At 38.1% G+C, this 25,802-nt stretch overlaps 3 protein-coding genes across 3 annotated transcripts; 1 reads left to right on the forward strand and 2 right to left on the reverse strand.

Moving 5' to 3' along the window:
* Positions 1 to 1,903: 1,903 nt before the first annotated feature.
* On the reverse strand, positions 1,904 to 3,046 carry LOC105262529 (protein tfg-1). The gene is made up of 2 exons (XM_011297804.3): positions 2,451 to 3,046; positions 1,904 to 2,392 (listed from the first exon to the last, which is right to left on the reverse strand). Exons 1-2 carry the CDS (start codon positions 2,953 to 2,955, stop codon positions 1,971 to 1,973), a joined length of 927 nt encoding a protein of 308 aa, XP_011296106.2. The 5' UTR covers positions 2,956 to 3,046; the 3' UTR covers positions 1,904 to 1,970.
* Positions 3,047 to 6,247: 3,201 nt separating this feature from the next.
* LOC131803760 (uncharacterized) lies at positions 6,248 to 7,228 on the forward strand. The gene has a single exon (XM_059125431.1). The coding sequence runs from the start codon at positions 6,437 to 6,439 to the stop codon at positions 7,139 to 7,141; it is 705 nt and encodes a 234-aa protein (XP_058981414.1). The 5' UTR covers positions 6,248 to 6,436; the 3' UTR covers positions 7,142 to 7,228.
* An 8,745-nt stretch (positions 7,229 to 15,973) lies between these two features.
* LOC101896604 (choline transporter-like 2) lies at positions 15,974 to 18,652 on the reverse strand. Its single transcript, XM_005190254.2, has one exon. It carries the CDS (start codon positions 18,572 to 18,574, stop codon positions 16,085 to 16,087), a length of 2,490 nt encoding a protein of 829 aa, XP_005190311.2. The 5' UTR covers positions 18,575 to 18,652; the 3' UTR covers positions 15,974 to 16,084.
* Positions 18,653 to 25,802: the final 7,150 nt, after the last annotated feature.

The following is a 25,802-nucleotide window of genomic DNA, read 5'->3' on the forward strand; positions in this document are numbered from 1 at the left end:
AAGAATAATAGGAAAATATTCACCCTTACATGAAAAAGTCTTAAAAATATTTTATTTCGAAATTTAACGAGGAGGATAAAAGTCAAACAATTGCACAATGGACCAACAGCCATTTTTTCTGTTCAAAATTATTTCAACGTCTCCATATGTTAACCAACAGTGACATCCATACGGAATTTCAGGATTTCAGCTCTATGCCTTCATCCACTACCAAATTGAGTAACATTTAGTGCGCATATCCGAAACAATCTATATCTCTCCATCCTAGACACCAACAGTAATCCAAAATTAGCATAATTTAGTACTTTTCAGACAATTGTAGTAGGCATTTGCAAGACCATCACCAGATCTCCACACCAAATACCACCAATACGAATATACAATATTTAGTAACATTTGGTACTTTTTTCGTACAATTATGGTACACATTTCCAAACCCATCTCCATGTATCACTTTTAGATACCAACAGATACCTCAATATCAAATTTTGGGATTCAAGCTCTATTCCTTCACTCCATACTATGTTTAGTACCATTTAGTTCTTTCCGTACATATATGGGACAAATTTCCAGAACCAATTCTATATCTCAACCAAGGACACCAACAATACCAAATTTAGTACTTAAATACTAGTACAATTATAGTACATATTTCTAAAACCACCTCAATATTTCAATCGCAGATACCAACAGAGGCCTCAATATCAAATTTGAGGATTAAATTTGAAGATTCCAGCCGTATCCCTTCAGTCTATACCAAGTTGTTTACCATTTGGTACTTTTCTAACAATTATAGTACACATTTTCAAAACCACCTCCATATCTCAACCACAGACACCAACAGAGACCTCAGTATCAAATTTGAAGATTTCAGCCCTATACCTTCAACCAATACCAAATTTGGTACCACTTAATTCTTTTCGAAGAATTCTAGTAAACATTTCCAAACCCAACTCCATATCTCAATTCTAGATACCGACCTTAATATCAAATTTCGGAATACCAGCTCTTTCCTTCACCCAATAGCCCATTTAGTACAGCATTCCAAAACCACATCCAGATCTCAACCACAGACACCAACAGTAACATTTATATCAAATTCCGGGATTTCAGCTCTATTCCTTCACCCCATACCAAGTTTAGTACTATTTAGTACTTTTCGTATAATTTTTGTACACACTTCTAAAACCACCTCCATAACTTACCTCCGAATATCGAAAGAGAAATAAATATCAGATTTGGGGATTCCAGCCCTATCCTTTCACCCAATACAAAAATTAGTACAATTTAGTACTTTTTGTACAATTGTAGTACACAAATCCAAAATGGTACACATTTCCGCCACAGCTTCCAAATGCCCAGGCTACACATGAACAGCGATCCTCATACCAAAATTCAAATTGCAAGCACTATCTCTAACCCAATACCAAATTGTACCAAATATAGTACTATTAAGTACTTTTCGTGCACTTGTAGTACACATTTCCAAAATCAACTCTACCACAAACCCACCACCAACAGAAGCTCCAACACAAGATTTCAAATACTCCAGCTTTATCCGTCGACCCTAAACCAAACTTTTTTTAAATTTAGTACCATTTAGTACAGTTCGCACGCTTAGTACATTTTTTGAAAACCACCTCCATATATCACACTTTTTTTGTTTGAAAACTCAGCTATGCACTTAAAAAATCGCCTTATACCATTCACCTTCCCCTCCTATCCAACACCTGGGGGCGCCAATTGTTTGGCTCTTCAATCCAAATATAGTGGTACACGATCCTCTTTCTTGACCCGTCAGTGGCGCAAAATCGTTTGGAGTTCTTCCATGAGGTCTCTTTTGATGATCTTTTGCCAATATTTTGGAAAGTCATTACCAAGCTTTCTATAAAAATCTACCAAATTCTTATGTTAGGACCCAGAACCTTTATTTAAATTACCCAAATTTTGAAAGTTACTAACTTTTATTTTTAAAATCCTGGTCTATTAAACAAGCCATTGTAACCACCAAATCCGCTGCCATAACCATAACCGCCATTGGCCCGCTGCAGGGGACCATTATGAGTGCCCACTTCGGTGTATTCAGAGTTCAGTTTTAAAGAATGGTCGTAGACGCTATAACCCCGATCTCCCTGATAGCCATAATGTCCAGGATGACCGGCGGCAGGTTGGTGATAACCATAAGCACCACTACCACCTTGTGGTGGAGCAACATAACCGGCTGGCACTGGGCCATAACCACTATAGCCATAAGCTGGTTGTGGTTGTGCTGGCGGTCCAGCAATTGGGGCTGGAGCAACAGGTCCCGTGGCTTGTGGATAACCACCATAAGCATAGCTTCCATATGCAGCCCCACCTGCCGGTTTTGGGGGTTGAGCAGGTGTACCATGACCTGTAATTCAAAATTTGTTAAATCTCAATGTCAGCGCTTGATGTTTGACAATAATTACCATAAGTGTAGTGGCCATTGGCTGCAGGAACGCCGGTAGCTGGTTGGACTGCACCATGAATTACATTTGGACTTGGTGAGGGATAAACTATGCCATTACCATATGTTGTAGTTTTCGTTAAAGGAGGACAGCCACCAGCAGCGGAACAGGAAGAAGCAGGAGGAGGAGGAGCTGATCCAGGTTGTACAAATCCAGGAACATTTACAGAACAACCCCCACCATTTGAGCAGGGAGGAGGAGGAAGAGCTGCTCCAGGTTGTACAAATCCAGGAACATTTACTGGGCAACCAACACCATTAGAGCAGGGCGCGGGTCCTCCATCATAGGTATGTTTATGATGATGTTTACTTGTATCGCTGGTGCCCAGTATCGAGGTTACGGCACTATACAATGATTTCGTCTTTTCATCGGTCTCCTCACTTGTATAGCTCCCCGCATATGCCGAGCTCAATAGTAGACCCGCAAAAACTACGAATAACAAGAGAGTAACACGTTTTCCACACATTTCCGAAATTCCCAATTGACCCTCACCCAATGACTAGGAAAATACTACTAATTCCACAAAAACTTATTAACCGAATACGAGAACTGATTGTGAACCGCAAAATTCAAATTGCCTTGGGGGTTATCAATTTGAGTTTTTTTTTTCAATTTTTTAATTTCTCAGAATTCAATTCTCATTTATTTCAAAAAAAGATGACAAGGAAGAGACATTGCGAAATTTCACTTTTCAAGCAGTGTGACAAGAACAACGACAACAACAATTTCATCGTGCGCCATAAATAGTTTAATCATCTCAAATCTCGATGTAATTCTGTTGCGATGACACCGATTCTTTGGGGTTTTGAACACTAATCTCTTAAATAAAAACAAACGTATTTAAATTGTTGCTATTTTTTTAGAAATGTGGTTAAAGTTCTAATCAGTTCAGCATCATCCGCGTTTTGTAATGTGGGTAATACCATAATTGAATTTTTCCTATTAAATTCAAAATCTAAACAAATTATAAATAGCCTAGGTTTATATTTAGTAAAATTCCAGTTTGAAAATTCCAAAAAAAAAATCCGAACTACTTTTACAAGGAAACTATGGGATTTTCAAATATTTCCATTTTTCTCATTATTTTTTTTCATGATTTTTTTATACCCTCAGCGAAATGGCTAGAGAGGGTATATATCATTTGATACGACCAAAACGTGCCTCATGAAAATAGCAGTTTTAGACCCTAGGTCTCTTTGGACCAAATCCGTTTCAGGACATTTGGTGTCGATCTAACGATGTCCGTCCAACTATCTGTCTGGCTGACTTGTGCACACGACAACTCTCGAAGGGTGTATCCGTTTTGGTCCAAACTTAGTCCATCGTAATATTATTGTCAAACTTAGATGGAGTTCGAAGATGGGCATAATCGCTCCAATCCTTCTGGTACCTCCCCCACAAAATGTCAACATTTTCAAAGAAAATAATTTACTGCGCAAAAGGAGAAAAGATAATCCGATTTTGTTACAACTTTGCACATCCTAATATTTCCATCAGTTCTAGGGCAGGTGCAAAAATGGACAAAATCGGTCCACTCTATCGAGTACCTCCCCCACAAAGGGTCAACATTTTTATTAATTATAACCCTTATAAAATGTGAAAATGTCCGATACTCTTCAAATTACAAAAATTACAATATTTTTATTAACCCAAGGTCTGATGTGAAGGAGGAATATATTTGTGCACTCCTTCTGGTACCTCCCCCCACAAAGGGTCAAGATTTGAATATCCATGAAGCTCATAAAACGCGAAATTAACATCCGATTCCATTTAGACTTCGTACATCTCAATATTTCTATCAACACAAGATCAGTTATAAAGATGAAAGGGATCGGACCATTCCTTCTGGTACCTCCTCCACAAAGGGTCAAAATTTTGAATAACAAAATTGATTATAAAATGCGAAATAAGCATCCGCTTCTCTTCATATTACACACATCCCATTATTTCTACTAAGACAAGGTCTGGTGTGAAGATGGTATATATCGGTCCACTGCTTATGGTACCTCCCCCCACAAAGGGTCAAAATTTTGAATATCCATGAAGCTAATAAAACGTGAAATTAACATCCGATTGCATTCAGACTTGGTGCAAAGCAATATTTCTATCAACACAAGATATGCTATAAAGATGGAAGGGATCGGACCATTCCTTCTGGTACCTCCCCCATAAAGTGTCAAAGTTTTGAATAACAAAAATGATTATAAAATCCGAAATAAGCATCCGATTCTCTTTATATTTCATACATTCCATTATTTCTACTAAGAGAAGGTCTGGTGTGAAGATGGGATATATCGGTCCACTCCTCCTGGTACCTCTCCCACAAAGGGTCAGAATTGTGAATATCCATGAAGCTCATAAAACATGAAATTCTTATCCGATTGCATTCAGACTTGGCACATCGGCATTTCGATCAACAAAAGATCTGTTATAAAGATGGAACCTCCCCCACAAAGGGTCAAAGTTTTGAATAACAAAAACGATTATAATATCCGAAATAAGCATCCGGTTCTCTTTAAATTACACACATCAAAATATTTCTCTTGACCCAAGGTCTGGTGTGAAGATGTGATGTAACGGTCCACTCCTTCTGGTACCTCCCCCACAAACGGTCAATATTTTGAATATCCAAGAAGCACATAAAACACGAAAGTAACATCCGATTCCATTCAGACTTGATACATCGCAATATTTTCATCAACATAAGATCTGTTATAAAGATGGTAGAGATCGGACCATTCCTTCTGGTACCTCCCCCACGAAGGGTTCAAGATTGTTGAAAAAAACAAAAAACTTAAGAAAGCGAAATAAGCATCCAATTCGCTTCAAATTTTACACAAGATCTGTTGTGAAGGTGATATGTATTTGCGAACCCCCTCTGGTATCTCACCCACAAAGGGTCACAATTTCCAATACTGAAATGTGTCATAACTTGCGAAACAAGTCAGAGTTTCTTTACAAACTTGCTATATCGAAATATTACTCTTAACCAGAAGTCTGATCTGAATATGTAATTTATCGGAATTTATGATTTCGCATAAATTTGGATAAAAATAATCGATTTCCTTCAAATTCTGCACATAGCTATATTTTTATCTGTATTAGATGAAGTATGGTACCTGTTACCTCACGCATATTTCCACATTTTTAAAAATTTGCACATATCTCCTATAAAGTATAGGAAGTAGACGATATTGTCCAAATCTGTCACTTTTTAATATTTATTTCAGTCTTAGGTCAGATACGAATTGGTCAGTATTGGTCTACTGCTTCGGAACCTCCCCCATGAAGGGTCAACAGTTTGAATAATCATAACTAAGGGCTGGGGGTATAAATCTGTTGGCAAAACCGACTGATACTATTTTACTTGTCTTGCTGTGTTTCGTTACTGAATGTCCTCCGATAAGATTTTTTTCCAACATTTGTCTGTTGGAGAGAAAATTCCCAAGTTACAGAATACGGAGTAAATTTAACTGGAAAAGTTAACGTACACACCTAATGTCATTACACTGCCTTGTTGGGCAGTCCAATTATTATTCAGTTTTCTTTGCTTGACTCATGAAGAAAAGAAATAGCCGCAGGAGAGAATGTACTGAGAGGCAGACGGACATCTCTTCATTGTCGATTCATGCTACACCACACTTTAAGATCTCTTCACCCAGTTCTTGTTGTTGTTGTTGATGAGAAAGTAGGCTGCCTGATGTTCTTTACCTTATCATCCATCCATCCATCCAGTTGCTTGGCTTTGCCTCTTCAATTCATAACTATTTCATGATGGAGTTCCCACCAAAGATGCTGCTGCTGCTGCTGAAAATGCTCACACGCTGGAAAGATGCAGTTCTAAAAGAGATGTCAAACGCTTAAGAAGTGTTCGGTAGCGTGATTTGTTTTCTTTGCTGTTTTGGAGCAACTAAAAATACGTATACAAACAATTACAAAACGAGATAATGCGTGTCAAAAAGTCGGAATTGATGATTTTTGTCCTCTTTTTAGTACTGCGGCCACAGCATGCTTGGTCAAAACTACATTTACCCGTTATCGCTGCGACTGAAGTGAAACTGAATCTTCCCAATGGTGTTGGCCAACTATTGGGTTCAATATTGAATGTAAAAAATAGTGGCGCCCAACGTCAAGGTGAACTATATAAACGTCAATTTGGTCCCTTTGCCTTGAATATTGGAATCGATTCGCCGCCCGCACAAACATATCAATATACACCGGAAAATTATCAATATGTCCCGCCACCACAACCGGCACCAGGATGGCAGCAGCATCACCTGCCCTATCAAATGGGTGGCTATTATCCATATTCTCAACCGAATAATCAATATTTGCCATCGCAGGGTAGTTATTATGGCATGCCATCCTATTATCCCCCAGCACCAGTTCAACCATCGCACAATATGCCACAACAGCCAGCAATGGAAAATCCCTACATGAGGCCCATGTATCCAAGTGGACCCATGATGCCGTTGGTTCCCATTACTGAATTACCCTTACTACCCAATCGGCCAATTCTACCAAAGACACCCGATGTCATTCCAAAACACAAACGAAAACTAAGGAAGGGTACTATAATTACACCGGATTCATCGCTATATGTTCATATACCAGAGGAGAAACCTTCAATGGACATTGATCCGAGGCGTTAAAGTGAATTTTGCGATGTATAATTGCTAAGGAGTTTTTATATGTTAAAGTAGATACATATGTATTCAGAACATAAAGTGTAAATACAAAAAAAATATGCTATAAAGTTATCACGTGTTTATAAAAATCGGTAATAGAAACTTAAGGCCCGATTACATATCATGTTAGAGTCATATGTAGAGTGGCATTTTATACCCTCAGCCGTATGGCTAGACAGAGTATATATATCATTTGATGTGGCCAAAATGTACCTCATCGTAATAACTGTTTTCGTCCCTAGGTCCCTTTGGACCAAATCCGTTTCGGGACATTTGAAGTCGATCTAGCTATGTCCGTCTGTCTGACTGGCAGGTGCGCATGATAACTCTCGAAGGGAGTATCCGATTTGGTACAAACTTGGTACATCGTAATATTATTGTCAAACTTAGATCGAGTTCGAAGATGGGCAATATCGGTACACTCCTTCTGGTAACTCCCCCACAAAATGTCAAAATTTTCAAAGAAAATAATTTACTGCACAGAAGAAGATAAAATAATCCGATTTTGTTCCAACTTTACAAATCCAAATATTTGCATAAGTGCTAGGTCAGGTGCGAGAATGGACAATATCGGTCCACTCCATCAAGTACCTCCCCCCCACAAAGGGTCAATATTTTTTAAATCTTTTAAAATGTGATGTAAGTGTCCGACTTTATCTTCAAATTACAAGCATCACAATATTTTTATTAACCCAAGGTCTGGTGTGAAGGTGGAATATATCGGTGCGCTCCTTCTGGTAGCTCCCACACAAAGGGTCAAAATTTTGAATAACATAATCGATTTTATAATCCGAAATAAGCATCCGGTTCTCTTTATATTTCACACGTCTCATTATTTCTACTAACACAAGATCTGCTGTGAAGATAAAGTATATCGGTCCACTCCTTCTGGTACCTGCCCCACATAGGGTCAACATTTTAAATATTCATGAAGCTCACAAAACATGAAATTCACTTCCGATTCCATTTAGACTTCGCACATCTCAATATCTATATCTCAATATTCTATCAACACAAGATTTTTTATAAAAAAAGATTTCACCATTCCTTCTGGTACCTCCCCCACAAAGGGTCAACGTTTTGAATAACAAAAACGATTATAAAATCCGAAATAAGCATTCGGTTCTCTTCGTATTTCACACATCCCATTATTTCTACTAAGAGAAGGTCTGGTGTGAAGATCGGAAGATCCTCCTGGTACCTCCCCCACATAGGTTCAAAATTTTGAATACCCAAAAAGCACATAAATTGCGAAATTAACATCCGATTCCATTCAGACTTGGTACATCGCAATATTTTCATCAACACAACATCTGTTATAAAGATGGCAGAGATCGGACCATTCCATCTGGTACCTCCCCCACAAATGGTTCAGGATTGTTAAAAAAAAAAAACAAAACGCTCAAAGAAAGCGAAATAAGCATCCAACTCGCTTCAAATTTTACACCAGATCTGTTGTGAAGATGATATGTATCTGTGAACCCCTTTTGGTACCCCACCCACAAAGGGTCCAAATTTGCAATACTTATATGTGTCATAACTTGCGAAACAAGTTAGAGATTCTTTACAACTTGCTATATCGAAATATTACTCTTAACCAGAAATCTGATATTAATATGTAATTTATCGGAAATTATGATTTCGCATAAATTTGGATAAAAATAATCGATTTCCTTCAAATTCTGCAAATAGCTATATTTTTATATATTGGATGAAGTATGTTAGCTGTTACCTCACGCATATTTCCACATTTTCCAAAAATGTGCGCAAATCTCGTATAAAGTATAGGAAGTAGACGATATGGTCAAAATCTGCCACTTTGTAATATTTATATCAGTCTTAGGTCAGATACGAATTGACCAATATTGGCCAACTGCTTCGGAACCTCCCCCATAAAGGGTCAACAGTTTTAATAATCGTAACTCAAGGCTGGGAGGTATAAATCTGTCGTCAAACCGACTATTTTCCTTGTCTTGCTGTATTTCGTTACTGAATGTTCTCCCATAAGATTTTTTTGCAATATTTGTACGTGAGAGAGGATATTCCCAAGTTACAGAATATGGAGTAAATTTAACTGAAAAAGTTTACGTACACACCTAATATCATTACACTGCCTTGTTGGGCAGTCTAATTATTACTCAGTTTTCTTAGCTTGACTCATGAAAAAAGAAATACCCGGAGGAGAGAATGTACTGAGAGACATACAGACATCTTGCCATTGTCGATTTATGCTACAACACTCTTCATGTTGTTGATGAGAAAGCAGGCTGCCTGGGCTTCTTTACCTTATCATTATCCATTCAGCCAGTTCAGCTGAATTCATAACTGAATATTTGATGTTGTGGTTCCCACAATTATTATCTTGCATATACTTCCTAAGATGCTGCTGCTGAAAATGCTCACACGCTGAAAAGATGCAGTTCTAAAAGAGATGTCAAACGCTTAAGAAGTGTTCGGTAGCGTGATTTGTTTTCTTCGTTGTTTTTGGGTTTTTTTTTTAGAACAACTAAAAATACCTATACAAACAATTAGAAACGAGATAATGCGTGTCAAAAAGTCGGAATTGATGATTTTTGTCCTCTTTTTAGTACTGTGGCCGCAGCATGGTTTTTCCAAATTACATTTGCCCGTTGTTGCTGCGACTGATGTGAAAATAAATCTACCCATTGATGTTGGTCAACTATTGAGTTCAATATTGAATGTAAGGAATAGTGGCGCCCAATGTGAAGATGAATTATATGGACAACAATTTGGTCCCATTGCCTTGAATATTGGCATCGATACGCCGCCAGCACAAACATATCATTATACACCGGAAAATTATCAATATGTACCGCCACCACAACCGGCACCAGGATGGCAGCAGCATCAACTGCCCTATCAAATGGGTGGCTATTATCCATATTCTCAACCGAATAATCAATATTTGCCATCGCATGGTAGTTATTATGGCATACCTTCCTATTATCCCCCAGCACCAGTTCAGGCGGCGCTACCATCGCACAATATGCCAGAAGAGCCAGTAATGGAAAATCCCTACATGAGGCCCATGTATCCGAGTGGACCCATGGTACCGTTGGTTTCCATAACTGAATTACGCTTACCACCAAATCGACCAATTCTGCCAAAGACCCCCGATGCCACACCAAAACTCCGACGCAAACTAAGGAAGGGCGTAATAATAACACCGGATTCATCGCTATATGTTCATATACCAGAGGAGAAACCTTCAATGGACATTGATCCGAGGCGTTAAACAGAATTGTGTGCATAATTCAAATTAAGAATTTTTTAAGAATGTGTTCAAATATTTACATATGTATTCAAGTACATATGATGTAAATACAAAAAAATATTTTATAAAGTTATCATGAGTTTTTTTAAAATCGGTACTAGAAATATAAGACCAGATTACATATCATGTTAGAGAGTCATATTCAAAGAGGCTTTTTTTACATTTTATTATTAAACATTTTCTAACATACCTTTAGGTGCTAACAACAATTTTGACATATTTATATAGAAACAATAAAAAACAGTAAGTTCGGCGGGACCGAGCTTTGAATACCCTCCACCATTTGGAACGAATTTGGAAATTTTCAAAAAATTAAAATCCGTTAAAAATTCTGTTAAAATCTAAATCCGAATATATGGTATCCGAATATATGGGGTATGTACAGACGTAGACCTGCATAGGCAATTTTTGTCATAAGCCATTGCAATATTCAAACAGGAAAATTGAAAAAAATCGGTGAATATTGTCGTTAAAATCGTCAAAATACCGAATATAGAGAGGCAACGTTATATCGGGGCTATACGAAGACCTGGACCTGTATAGACAATTTTTTGTCACAGGCTGTAGTAGCTATTAGGACCTTCAAATACGAAATTTCAAACAAGTCCGGTGAATATTGTACCTAAAATCGTAAAAATACCGAATATAAGGATATACTGATATATGGGGCCTATACGAAGACCCGAACCTACATAGATAATTTTCCGTCATAGACTGTAGTTCCCATTACGAACCCTAAATACGAATTTTGAAACAATTCCAATGAAAAATGTTGCTAGAATCGTCAAAATGCCGAATATAGGGAGGTGTCGTTATATGTTGGAGGCCATACGAAGACGTGGACCTGCAGAGACAATTTTTTGTCATAGGCTGTAGCATCCATTACGAACTTCAAATACCAAATTTGAAACAATTTCGATTAATAATGTCGCTAAAATAACCGAAATATCGAAAATCGGGAGGTAACCCTTGTATTAGGGTCTATACGACGACGTAGACCTGCATAGGCAACTTTTGTCATAATCCATTACAATATTCAAACACGAAACTTGAAAAAAAAACGGTGAAAAATTTAGCCAAAATCATCGAAATACCGAATATGGGGAGGTATCATTATATGGGGGCTATACCATAGCCTGGACCTGCATAGAAAATTTTCTGTCACAGGCTGTAGTACCTATTAGGAACTTCTAATACGAAATTTCAAACAATTTCGGTGTTTGTATATCGAATATAGGAGATACTGGTGGGACCTATACGAATACCTGGACCTCCATAGACAATTTTCCGTTGTATGTATTTAGACATTTCTTTTCCAGGTGGTCAAGTTTTTAGAAAGATCTTCTAGTATGGATTTCTAGACAATTCCATTGAAAACTGCTGCTAAAATCATCAAAATGCCGAATATTGGGAGGTATCGTTATATGGGGGCTATATGAAGACCTAGACCTGCATAGACAATTTTCTGTCATAGACTGTAGCTCCCATTACGAATTCTAAATACGATATTTGAAATAACTCCGGTGAATAATGTCCCTAAAATCGTCCAAATATCAAATATCCGGGGTACCGTTGTATGTGGGCTTTACGATATCGTGGACCTATATAGACATTACTCTTCCAAGGGGTAAAGAGCCTAGAAAAAACTTTTAGCATGGATTTTTAGAAAAATTCCATTGAAAACTGCAGCTAAAATTGTCAAAATACCGAATATCGCGAGGTGCCGTTATATGTTGGGGACTATACGAAGACGTGGACCTGCAGAGACAATTTTCTGTCATAGGCTGTAGCATCTATTACGAACTTCAAAAACCAAATTTGAAACAATTTCGGTTAATAATGTCGCTAAAATAATTAAAATACCGAATATCGGAAGATAACCGTTGTATTAGAGCTTATACGACGACGTGGACCTGCATAGACAATTTTCTGTCATAGGCTGTAGTATCCATTACGAATTGTAAATACGAAATTTGAATAAACTCCCTAAAATTGTCAAAATATCGAACATTGGAAGGTACCGTTGTATGTGAGCTATACATTATCGGTTACTATAGGTAAACATTTCTCTTCCAGGGAGTAAAATGCCTTGAAAGGACTTCTAGCATGGATATAGGGAGGTACCGTTTATATGGGGGATATACGATATCGTGGACCTATATAGACAATTCTCTTCCAGGGGGTAAAGTATTCAGAAGCAACTCCTGGTGTGGATTCTCAGACAATTCCATGGAAGAATTTGGCTACAAGCTTCAAAACACCGAACACCGAGGGGTTCCGTTATATGGTGTCTATACGATATCGTGGACCGATATAGGCCATCTTCGAACTCGACCTGTCTGAAAACAAAAGACTGATCTATGCAAAATGTTAGCTTCCTATCCTTAGTCGTTTTGACTCTACCGTGATAACAACAGACGGATGGACAGGACTAAATCGTCTTAGAATTTTACGCAGATCAAGAATACATACTCGTATACTTTGTTAAGATCGTCTAGGACCTAACCGATAAAGCCCAGACGAAACGGCTGAAGTTAGAATCATAAACATTTGGCTGAGGGTTACTCTAGTTTCGAAAGGGTCAGACAAAGCAGGGTTTTTAAAAATACGTACTAGAACGGTACGAAAAGTATTAAAATGTACTAAATATGGTATCCTTTGTATTTGAGGAAGCAGTTGAGCTGGAACTCTTAAATTTGGAATAAGGGTCACTGATGGAAAGTATAATAGACATACCAAAAGGTTTCTGGAAATTTACACTATAAGTGTACGAAAAGTACTAACATGTACTACATTTCGTACCATTTCGTATCATAGAAGTAGTCTTGGAAGTATGTACGAAAAATACTAAAGGGAACTAAATTTAGTACAATTTGAATTTGGCGGAATCGAATGTAGCTAGAATCCTGAAATTTGAAATTAACATTATTGGCGGAGTGTGGAATTGGGATATGGAGGAAATTTTCGAAATTTGTATTTAAGTGCACGAAAAGAACTAAATGGTACTAAATTTGATACAATTTCGATTTGAGCTGGAATACTGAAATTTGTAGGATTGGGGTATATAGAATGTTTTGGAAATTCGTACTTATGTATAGTAAATGATACTTAAATTGGTGCAATTTGGATACAGCGCTATTGGTTCACAGCGCTGTAATCCTGAATGTTGGAATTACGATTACTGTTGGCATATATGATTGTGTTTTGTGGGATCTTTTGGAAATACGTACTTATGTGTATGCGTACTTATGGGATAAAGCTGAAATCTCGATGTTTCATATTGAGGTCTCTGTCGATGTCTTGAGATAGAGAGTTGGTTTTGCAAATTTGTACTTTAATTGTACGAAATGTACTAAATTTGATATTAGGTGGAGGGTATTGAATAGAGCTGGAATTTCGAAGTATTTCTGAAATTGGTTGAACAAATAGAAATTTGGTATGAGCTCATGTGTAGCCTGGACATATGAAGGTGGTTCGGAAATATGTACTGTACAGGATCAGATAAAAAAAACTATAACAAAGTCAAACGCCTTAATTTTTATTTATTTTTTTTTTTTAATTTTATTGAATTAAAGCAAAAAATATCGGAAATAGCATCAAATTTTAGAATAAGTTTAGATTTGTTCGAATTGGTCACCTTTGGCACGAATTTGACCTTCAAACGGCCAATAAAACCGTCACATGCTGCCCGAATTTTGCTCTGCGATATTTAGACCCATTCCCGGCGAAGCGCTTGATCGACACTTGTATCTTTTAGTGCCAACCTTGCTTTCCAAAATACTCCAGACACAATAGTCAAACGGATTGGTATCCGGAGATTTTGGTGGCCATTGTACGCTGGAAAAGAAGCGAGGAACCTGATTTTGTAACCATTCTTGGGTGGCGCGTGCTGAGTGTGATGGTGCTGAGTCCTGTTGGAATATCCAAGGTCTGCGGCCAAAATGTTTGCGTGCCCAAGGTTTTAATACACCCTCCAGAATATTTTCGCGATAATAGTCGGCATTTATTCGGAGTGCGACCATCGGCTGTTATGGCGGCCCACACCATCACCATGGCCGGCACTTGAGTTTTGGTGGCCAACCGAAGGTGCACATTTTCAGTTGACCTCTTTGGCAAGTAAACACGATCATTTTGTTGTTGTTGTTTACGAACTGCTGGACAACGAATGTTTTCTCATCGGAGAAAACCAAATTCGGCAGTTCACCACTTTCGGCCAATCGATGCAACCCTATAACTCTTTTGAGACTATTTTCTTTCTGTTGCGGTGTATGTTCTTGCACTTTTTGGAATTACAATGGCCCTAACCCCGAGCCCACTTTTCAATATTTGCCGAATGGAATTTTGCGACATGATTTCAGCGTACGTGCCATTTTTCGACCACTGCGACGCGGATTTCGATCAAGTCGCTCGTTTACTTTTCGAACCATTTCTGCTGATTTGGCAGTTTTCTTCTCTCCACTTCCTTGAAGACGGGCTACGCTACCAGTATCACGTTAACGAGCGATGGTACGAGACACAAAAGATTTATTCACATTTAAATGCTGGAAAATTATTACAGAAATGCTTTTATACGCTTGTAAACAATATAATGAGCTGTCACTGCCGTCGGACCAGTGGCTTAGAAATTACAGCAGTCTGAAGTTGGTTGCAGTTTTTTTTTTCATCTCACACTGTAATTGTACTAAAAGTACTGATTGGTACTATATTTGGTTTTGGGTGACGGAATCGTGTTAGAATCCTTAAATTTGATATTTAGGTCTGTGTTAGTATCTGTAATTGGGAGATAGAGGTGGTTTTGAAAATGTGTACTATAATTGTACGAAAAGTACTAAATAGTACTAAATTTTGATATTAGGTGAAGGAATAGAGCCGTAATTCAGAAATTGTATATAAATGTCACTGGTGGTGTCTAGGACTGAGATATGAAACGATCTATCAATAGATTACCAAAATTATACGAAAAGTACTAAATGTTACAACATTTGATGTTGGAAAATCCTCAAATTTGATATTAAGGTTTTTGGTTTAAAATTTGGTATTGGGTGAAGGAATAGAGCTGAAATCCTGAAATGTAATATGGATGTCACTGTGGTTGAAAGGAATGGTTTTGGATATGCGTACTATAGTTGTACTAAAATTGTGCAAAAGGGGAAATTAAAGAGCCGTAATCCTGAAATTTGATATTAAGGTCGCTGTTGGTATCTGTTGGTAGATATTTGGAGATTGTTATGAAAATGCGTACTTTAACTGTACGAAAAGAACTAAACGATACTAAATTTGGTATAGGGCAAAGGGGTAGATCTGAAATCCTTAAACTTGATATCAAAGCCTCGGTTGGTATATAGTTTTGAGAGAAGGAGGTGGATTTGGCTATGATTGTCCGTAAAGTCTCGAAATGGTCCCGAAATTTGATACTTAGGTCACTTTCGGTTTCTAGGATTTAAATATGGAGACGTTGAAAGAGAAAGCTCTTGTAAGTAATCAAAGAAAATCGAAAAATATCCAATATTTGTATATTTCTGAATATTTATATTCCGAATATTTTATTTTCTGAATATTTATAACATATCTCTAAATACATGCGTATCGATTAAAAACAAAATAACTCTTTTTTATTGCCTTATAAAATCGCCTCTCATTTTCTTCACCTTCTTCTGGGCATTCTTCTCGTTCAGCAATTTGCTTAGATTCTTCGACATATAGTAGGGCTTCTCGGCAGATCCATCATTTTCATTGCTATCCTCCAGGAAGCAGAAGAACAACGTATCCACCGCCATGCTATAGGTGCTGAATATAACATCGGCCATTATATAGCCCAGAATGATAATAAAAAAGATCGGCACCCATGGGTAGTTGACATTAAACACTTGTGGATAGGTGGTCAGAACCAAATGGGTGGCAAAACAGGTGCACGCCGTCAGCAGGACTTTCGATAGAAAGAACAGAAAATCGGACACCTTATCTATGGCATACATTCGCAGGATATTTTGGGTTATGAGGCCAAAGGCCTTTTGCGAACTGGCACAAAAACTGGTGCTGTGTATGGCACATGTGATGTAAGCATTGCGATTGAGAAAACGCAGGAAATTCTCCAAAAGCCAGAAGAAACATTTCATGCAGCACAACAGGGCCTGGGTCAGCTTGTTGTTGTACATTTTCAAACGTTTCTCCAGGAAGTCCAGGAGGTAGCGAATCATACGACACACGGCCAAAACCAACGAACCAAAGGCCAACGTTCCCAAATGATATAGCGTGGTCTTGGCCATGGCCTTAAACACTGGCATCGTTTCCAAATTGTTCTTCTTATCAAAGGTCCAATACCACATGGAAAAGGTACAGGCCAGCACCATGTCCCCATAGGCCGATATGAAAAACACCACCCAAAAATAGGTGAAGATACAAAAATAAGTGAACCACTGGACCATGGGCGTCTTCTCAATCTCCGCAAAACGACAAACTGTCTCCACACAGCTTCTGTTGGTGTTGGAAATGTGGCAGTGGGCTTCAAAAACATCGGGCAAGCATTTGCCATTTAGCTCATATGACATGGCAGGTCCATCGCATTCACAGCTCTCCACCGGCAAGGGGTTGTTGGCATCCAATTGCATGAAAACCCGAAACGAGTTGTTGCCAATCGAACTGAGGTAGAGTAACACCACCCCAGCTAAAATGCTCACCAAAATATAGAGGAAGCCTGGAAAGAGGGGGAAAAATATGGAGCTTATGGTTGAGGTTATGGCCTTGCTGGCCTCCTTGATCAAGGCTATGGCAATGGCAATGCGTTTGCGCAGCACCAATACCACCAACAGAATAATCACGAAAACCGCTCCCGTCAACACCGATACCCACATCCAAAAATCCTTGTTGTGCACAATGTTCTCCAGGCTGGCCATTAGGTTGACACTGTGCTGCGGCACTGTGGGATATCGGCTATAGAAACTGTACTGTTTCACGCTGTAGAGCAGGCTAAGTGCCAGTCCAATGAAAACTCCAAAAATGGAGAGCCACACCAAAGGTCTGGCCACATAGCGCAGCAGGGCAATGAACAGCAAAGCCAAGGTCACATGAATGATAAATGCCATGGCGATAACCTTCCACGATGATTTCAAATCCTTTTTTATGTCCTCGGCCAAACGCTCATTTCCCACACTGTCATTGCTGCCGAATTTCGCAATAATGGCGGCAATTAGCTTCGTGCTACTCGAATGGGTCTGTTCCACTTTTTGCTTGAGCATTACATCGGGAGTGGTATCATTGCGACGACAAAATTGGGCTGTACGTCTCTTGAATTCATCGTATCTATCGAAGACATCATTCAAAGACAATGCCTCAGATGGGGGCGGAAGACTTCGCCGTTTGCGATTTTTCAACGAATCGGGCAGAAAGTTGCACAGATCCTGGCTGGAAAAGGGCATACAGTAATTGAAGACCACCGTACTTTTCACATACAAGGCGCTACAATGACCCTGGGCCACTGCAGAATTAATTTGGGCGCGCGTGCGCAATTCTTTTTTGTCCACATCATCATCACAGATCAGTAGGTTTTTGGCATTCTCCAGTTCGCTATCGGCCACATGGTCGCCCCACACAAACGCCTGCTGAGGACACTGTTCAACACACACCTGTTTCGTTTTACAGCCCCCCAGAGCTGTTTCCACATCCAAACACTTGTCCAAGTCGAAAAAATACAAATACGGTTTGTTGACCACACCCGAATCGATGCCACATTTACGATTTTTCGAATCGGTTGGCAGCACCACCCGATTCAAATCACCCTGGCTAAGGGCAAAGTGAGCTATATAGAACCAGGCCACAATGAAGCACACAAATATAATCAGACAATGGACATCGGTACAGCTATGTTTCTTGTGATTTATTTCGGGCATCGGTGATGGCGCCGCCGCCTCCTTGCGCGACACCTGCCTTTGGAGTGGCCTTATTTCGTCCATCATCACCGAGTTTCTCATGGCCATGTGTTGTGAGCGCCGTTTATCCATCATTTCCTCCATGAGGCGAGATTGTCGCCACATTTCGGCCATTTCTGCCATTTCTTCAGGACATACATTTTTCATGGACATACGTTGTCCCCTAAGATTATCCATTGCTTTTGGATCCGTTCTCTCCGTTCAAACTTGTTGACTATTTCGCGATTATCGAACCGAACTGAACTGAAGTCAAGTTGACATTGGAAACAAAGAGAATAGTTAACGGCGCAAAATGATTTCTAATTGGTTTTATCATTGTTTGTGGTTGTGCAGACCAATGCCTATTTATAATACCTTGGTCGAAACCCCAATGTGTAAGAGTCATGACTTCATGTTACAATTTTAACAAGTCTCCAAAATGGATGGGGGATGGGGGGTTATGAGAAGATGTAAAATCTTATAAATAATATATTTTGAATTATTGGGAAAGACATAAAGTCGGGCGGACCGTTTTTAACTTGAAATCGGATAAAGATATGTATGGGAGCTATCTCCAAATCTGAACCGATTCCGATAAAATTTGGCAAAGGATTTTCTGAGGTGTATTTGGTACGTTTCGCCAAATATCATTGTTATAGAGTACATATTATGGTTGCGGAGGACAAATATAACAAGTCGGATGAACAATATGTATGGGAGCTATAGCTATATCTGAACCGATTTCGATCAAATTTGACATACTTATTTCCAGGCTTAATTCGGTCGTAAGTGCAACATTCCATCCCATTGGGGCTAAAAGTACATGTTTGGTACACAATAAAAGACAAATCGGACGAAGATATAGGTGGGAGTTATATCCAAATCTGAACCGATCTTGATAAAATTTAGCAAAAGGTATTTCTGAGCTGTATTTGACATATTTTCCCAAATATCGTTGTTACAGAGTGCATATTACAGCCGCGGAGGACTAAAATGCCAATTCGGATGAACAATATATATGGTAGCTATAGCTATATCTGAACCGATGTCGATCAAATTTGACACACTTATTTCCAGGCTTAATTGGGTCGTTTGTGCCGAATTCCATCTCATTTGGGCCAATATTACCCATTTGGTGCACAGTTAACTTGAAATAGGACAAAGATATATGTTGGAGCTATATCCAAATCTGAACCGATCACGATAAAATTTGGCGAAGGTATTTCTGACCTGTATTTGATACATTTCCCCAAAAATCGTTGTTACAGAGTGCATATAACTGCTGCAGAGGACGAATATAACAAATCGGATGAACAATATATTTGGGAGCTATAGCTATTCCTAAACCGATTTCGACCAAACTTGGCATAGTTATTTCCAGGCTTAATTTGGACGTATGTGAAAAATTCCATCCCATTTGGGCTAATAGTACACGTTTAGTGCACCATAAACGACAAATCGGACGAAGACATATATGGGAGCCGCATCTAAATTTTGACCGATTATCTCCAATTTCAATGGGGTTCGTCCTTGGGTCAAACAAATGATTTGTGCAAAATTTCATCTGGATCGGGCTATAAAGGCGACCTTTACTTTGTTTACAAAAATACATGGACAGGCGGACGGACGGAAGGACATGCATAAATCTACTCAGAATGTGATTCTATGCAGATAATCAAAAAGGAACTATAGTTCTATCTCCTTTCCTTTTGCCTTTTACAAACAAATGTACAAAGACATAATACCCAGACCACCTTGTGGTGTAAGGTATAATTAGTTAAAATTATCGGAGTTCCGAATACTTTTATATGGCAGCTATGGGAAACATGGTCCTATATAGACATGATTTTGCCAGCGGGAGTAGAATTCATTGTTGACTCTAAATCCCAAATTTAAAACAATTTCGTGGAAAAATGTGGCTACAGCATCAAAATACCGAATATCGGGAGACGCCATAATATGGAAGCTACCGGAAAACGTGGACCTATATGGACTTTGTTATTCCCTAGAAAGTACAACCCCATTGTAAACTCTAAATCCCAAATTTAAAACAATTTCGTGGAAAAAAGTGGCTAAAATCGTCCGAATATTGGAGATACCTTTATATGGGCACTATACAATTCCGATATACTGGGAACACAAGTTGTGACCAAAAACCACGCCAAATTATTTTGGTCGAAAATTTTAACACATCAAAGGGGCAAGCCTTTAAACGTGATCATAGCCAAATTATTTGTCATAAAATTCTACTATGGGTCCCAGAATACACTAAGAATCTATATCTTGCCTATAGGTCATAGGCTGTAGTAGCCATTACGACCTTCAAATACGAAACTTGAAACAATTCCGATGAATAATGTCACTTAAATATCCAAAATATCGAAAATCGGGAGGTGCCTTTATATGGGGGCTATGCGAAGACGTGGACCTGCACAAACAGTTCTCTGTCTTAGGCTGTAGTATCCTTTGCGAACTTCAAATACCAAATTTGAAACAAATCCAGTGAATAATATCGCTAAAATCATCAAAATACCGAATATAGGGAGGTACCATTATATGGGGGCTATACCAAAACGTGGACAGGCACAGACAATTTTCTGTCATAGTCTGTAGTATCCATTACGAACTTCAAATACCAAATTTGAAACAAATCCGGTGAATAATATCGCTAAAATCATCAAAATACCGAATATCAGGAGGTGGCTTTATATGGGGGCTATACGAAGACGTGGATCTCCACAGACAATTTTCTGTCATAGACTGTAGTATCCATTACGACCTTCAAATACCAAATTTGAAACAATTCCGGTGAATAATGTAGCTAAAATCATCAAAAAACGGAACATCGGGAGTTGCCTTTATATGAAGGCTATGCGAAGGCGTGGACCTGCACAGACAACTTTCTGTCTTCGGCTGTAGTATCCTTTGCGAACTTCAAATACCAAATTTGAAACAATTCCGGTGAATAATGCCGCTAAAATCATCAAAATACCGAATATAGGAAGGTACCATTATATGGGGGCTATACGAAGACGTGGACCTGCACAGACAATTTTCTGTCATAGGCTGTAGTATCCATTACGAACTTCGAATACCAAATTTGAAACAATTCCGGCGAATAATGTCGCTAAAATCATCAAAATACTGAATATCGGGAGGTGCCTTTATGAGGCTATACGAAGACGTGGACCTGCAAGACAATCTTCTGTCTTACGCTGTAGCATCCATTTCGAACTTCAAATACCAAATTTGAAACAATTCCGGTGAATAATGTCGCTTAAATGTCTAAAATAACGAAAATAGGGAGGTACCAAAATTCCTGCAGACATAATATACATTTGAGTAAAATTTTACCAACCTACTTCATGTCATTTGGGAGCTAGAGTGATTTTTCACAGAGGGTCATCGTTAAATCGATATAGAATTTTATGCTGATCAAGAATATATATACTTTGCGGGGTCTAAAATGTAAATTTCGAGGTGTTACAAACGGAATGGCAAACTTAATATACCTTCCATACTATGGAGGAGGGTATAAAAAATTTTGATTTTTTATGTTCGAGAACTTAACTTATTTGCCTTACAGAGCAGAATATTAGTTATTTTAGAACAGTGTGGCTTGTTTGTTCGGGATACCGTAGTATTTTGTTGTTGCAAAATCGTCAGGCTTTATCCCTTTATTGTTGTTTTTATAAAAACAACGTTTGTTTATTAGTGGAGAACGATGGTAATGTTTACCAGGGGGTAAGGCTTATTAGTTATTTTCTATAATTTTATTTAAAAAAAAAATACAGTTTTCAATCTTAAATCTATTCAGTATCAATTTCATCACAGATTCTAAAATTTACTAATAATTATTATTGTTTTATCCACCAATTGGAGCAAATGGCTGGGCAGGAAAAGGTCTTTTGCGGATATTCACATATGGATTACCGCTATGATATTTAGCTATTTGATTGTAAGTGCGGAATTTCCGTTTTCCACCACCACCACCACTTCCATTGCCGTCACCACTGCTACGTCCACTATATAATCCATAACGTCGTCCGAAATTTAAAAATCCCACACAGAATTCATGGCACATTGCGAAAATTACAAAACCGAAAATGATGTTCAAAACTTTCATGGTTTCAATCTGCTGTTCTTCTTTACGGCTCGACTTAAGATTTACTACTTCAGAGGAATTCACTTTTCAAAATACTATTTATATGGAAAATAAATGGCAAGTTATTTAATCCAAATAACGACATTATTGTTATTCTTCAATATCCACCTTCTCTGTTCCTCTTCATAAAATCTTTGGGCAAAGACCATTCCTGTATGTGTGTGTTGCTTTTTCTTCTTCTTCCTCTTCTGCATTAAGATGTGATTCACAGAGTTCTATACAAAACTTTTACGACTCTTTTTTTGTTTAGAAATGTCATAAAATTCCAAAGAAAACAAAAAACTTCTTAATTTATTTGTTGTTCTCAATCGGATGACTACTACCACTGGCTGGATAGTTCACTCTCCTGTTACCAGATATAAGATATGTTCTGCCTTCTTTTTTTCTGTACATATATATGACGATTTCAATTCCGATCACGTGCGAACCCCTAAACAACACTCAAATGAATTAATTGATGTTAACGGAAAATAACTTATCTGATTTCATTTCAACCAAAAAAAAAAGATGAAATTAAAGAAGCAAATCATACGCTTGATTGACAGGTGTAGAGAGAGGTCTGTCTAACCCCATCATTGCCACACAGCATTCGCAAAGGGATAGACCAACTGAAAAAAAAATAATTTTGAAACTATTTGAAAATAACTCTATTTAAGCTAGACATGATGTTAATCGATACTTACATATACAAACAGGAGGTAAATGGTTTACAGGACCAAATCCACTTCAGCCTCATAGATAAGTCGCTAATGGGTCTGGGTTTTCCATACAAAGTATTCCATTCCCAGAGTACAGGTTAGTGAGAAAATGTCAGGTGAATGAAAGAGATTTGCAAAAGTGAGGGAAAATTTTTTACCCACCCAGTAGCTTAATAACCATGAATTAAGAATGTCTTCTTTGCAAAGATGCGGACATTTTTCTTTTATAAGACTGTGCGAAAAAAATTACTTTTTTTAAATTACAGGAAAATACCAAAACGTGGACCTATATACCTTATTTTCGATACCAAAAGAGCTGCAGACGAAACACACATTTGAGTAAAATTGTATCAACCTACTCAATTCGTTCGGAAGCTAAAGGGATTTCCATAGACGGACGGTCATCGTGATATCGACATAGAATTTTATGCTGGACAAGACTAGATCAACTTTGAGGGGTCTAAAATTTATATTTCGAGGTATTACAAACGGACTGACCAACTTAATATACCCTTAATACTATGATGGAGGATATAAAAAATTGTATATTTGATGTGTACCATAAAACTATCACTTTTTATAACCACAGCCATATAGCTACATAGAAATAACGGGCTTAGACGCTAAACATACTCTAGCAAACGTTTCTCTTCAGTTTTAATGTTCTGTGTAGCGCCTAAAATTATGCTACAAATATGCAAAAGATAGATGTGGGAAAGAAATATTTAAAACTAGCTTTAACCTGATGTCAGAGGGACAACTTCTCATAGGTCTTCACAATCATCACTACCTCTCCGAAACATTCGAAAGGGCATTAGATGCCTCCGTGCAGAAATATGTTAAACCAACAAAAGTCAGTGCACCGAATATCCTCCATAAACTTTGGACAGTAAAAAGCTAAAAATGCAAAAAGACTGAACTTTTAAGATAATGTTACCTCTTTAAACTATAATAACCATTTGTAATTCAAATAATCAATAAAATCCATAGATGGTCTGTCAGAACGGACATTTATATTTGTACCTCGGCGATATCCTCACTGGCCCGAGAAGCGGTCGAATATTTTTGATACTATTGTGAAATCTTGTCAATTTAACTATGCATAATTTAACTTTACTAGTTTGAACTTTTCTATATAAATGAAGTTAAATTCCATTTTTATACCCTCCACCACAGTATGAAGGGTATATCAACTTTGTCATTCCGTTTGTAACAACTCGAAATATACATTTTAGACCCCACTTGATCAGCATAAAATTCTATGTCGATTTAACGATGTCCGTCTATCTGTTGAAATCACTTTAGCTTCTGAACGAAATGAAAGTGCTATATAACCCCACCTCCCTATATTCGGTAATTTAGCCTATGACAGAAAATTGTGCAGATCCACGTCTTCGTAAAGCACCCAAATGCCACCTCCCAATATTCCGTATTTTAATGATTTTAGCGACATTTTTCACCGGAATCGTTTCAAATTTCGTATTTGCAGTTCCTAATGGGTGCCACAACCTGTGACAGAAAATTGTCTGTGCAGGTCCACGTCTTCGCATAGTCCCCATATAAAGGCACATCCTGATATTCGGTATTTTGACGATTTTAGCGACATTATTCACTGGAATTGTTTCAAATTAGGTATTTGAAGTTCGTAATGAAAACTATAACCTAACACAGAAAAGTGTCTGTGCAGGTCCGCGTTTTGGTATAGCCCCCATATAATGGTACCTCCCGATATTCGGTATTTTAATAATTTTAGCGACATTTTTCACCGGAACCGTTTCAAATTTCGTATTTGCAGTTCCTAATGGGTGCCACAACCTGTGACAGAAAATTGTCTGTGCAGGTCCACGTCTTCGCATAGTCCCCATATAAAGGCACATCCTGATATTCGGTATTTTGACGATTTTAGCGACATTATTCACTGGAATTGTTTTAAATTTGGTATTTGAAGTTCGTAATGAATACTATAGCCTAACACAGAAAATTGTCTGTGCAGGTCCACGTTTTGGTATAGCCCCCATATAACGGCACCTCCAGATATTCGGTATTTTTATGATTTTAGCTATATTATTCAAATCGCAACTTGGTATTTTAAGTTCGTAATGGATACTACAGCCTATGACAGAAAATTTTCTGTGTAGGTCCACATCTTCTTATAGCCTCCATATAACGTTGCCTCCCGATATTCGGTATTTTGATGATTGTAGCGACATTACTCACCGGAAATGTTTGAAATTTGGTATTTGTAGTTCGTAATGGATACTACAGCCTATGACAAAAAATTATCCGTGCAGGTCCACGCCTTCGTATAGTCCCCATATATCGTTTCCTCCTGATATTCGAATTTAGATGATTTTAGCGACATTTTTCACAGGAATTGTTTCAAATTTGGTATTTGAAGTTTGTAATGGATAATACAGTCATTGACAAACAATTTTTCGTGCAGGTCCACGCCTCCGTATAGCACCCAAACAACGCCACCTCCCGATATTCGGTATTTTCGTGATTTTAGCGACATTATTTACCGATTTTTTTATGACAAAAGTTGCTTATGCAGGTCCACGTC

Source organism: Musca domestica, unplaced genomic scaffold (assembly GCF_030504385.1).
Source record: "Musca domestica strain aabys unplaced genomic scaffold, Musca_domestica.polishedcontigs.V.1.1 33, whole genome shotgun sequence".
In the NCBI taxonomy this organism is placed as follows: domain Eukaryota; kingdom Metazoa; phylum Arthropoda; class Insecta; order Diptera; family Muscidae; genus Musca; species Musca domestica.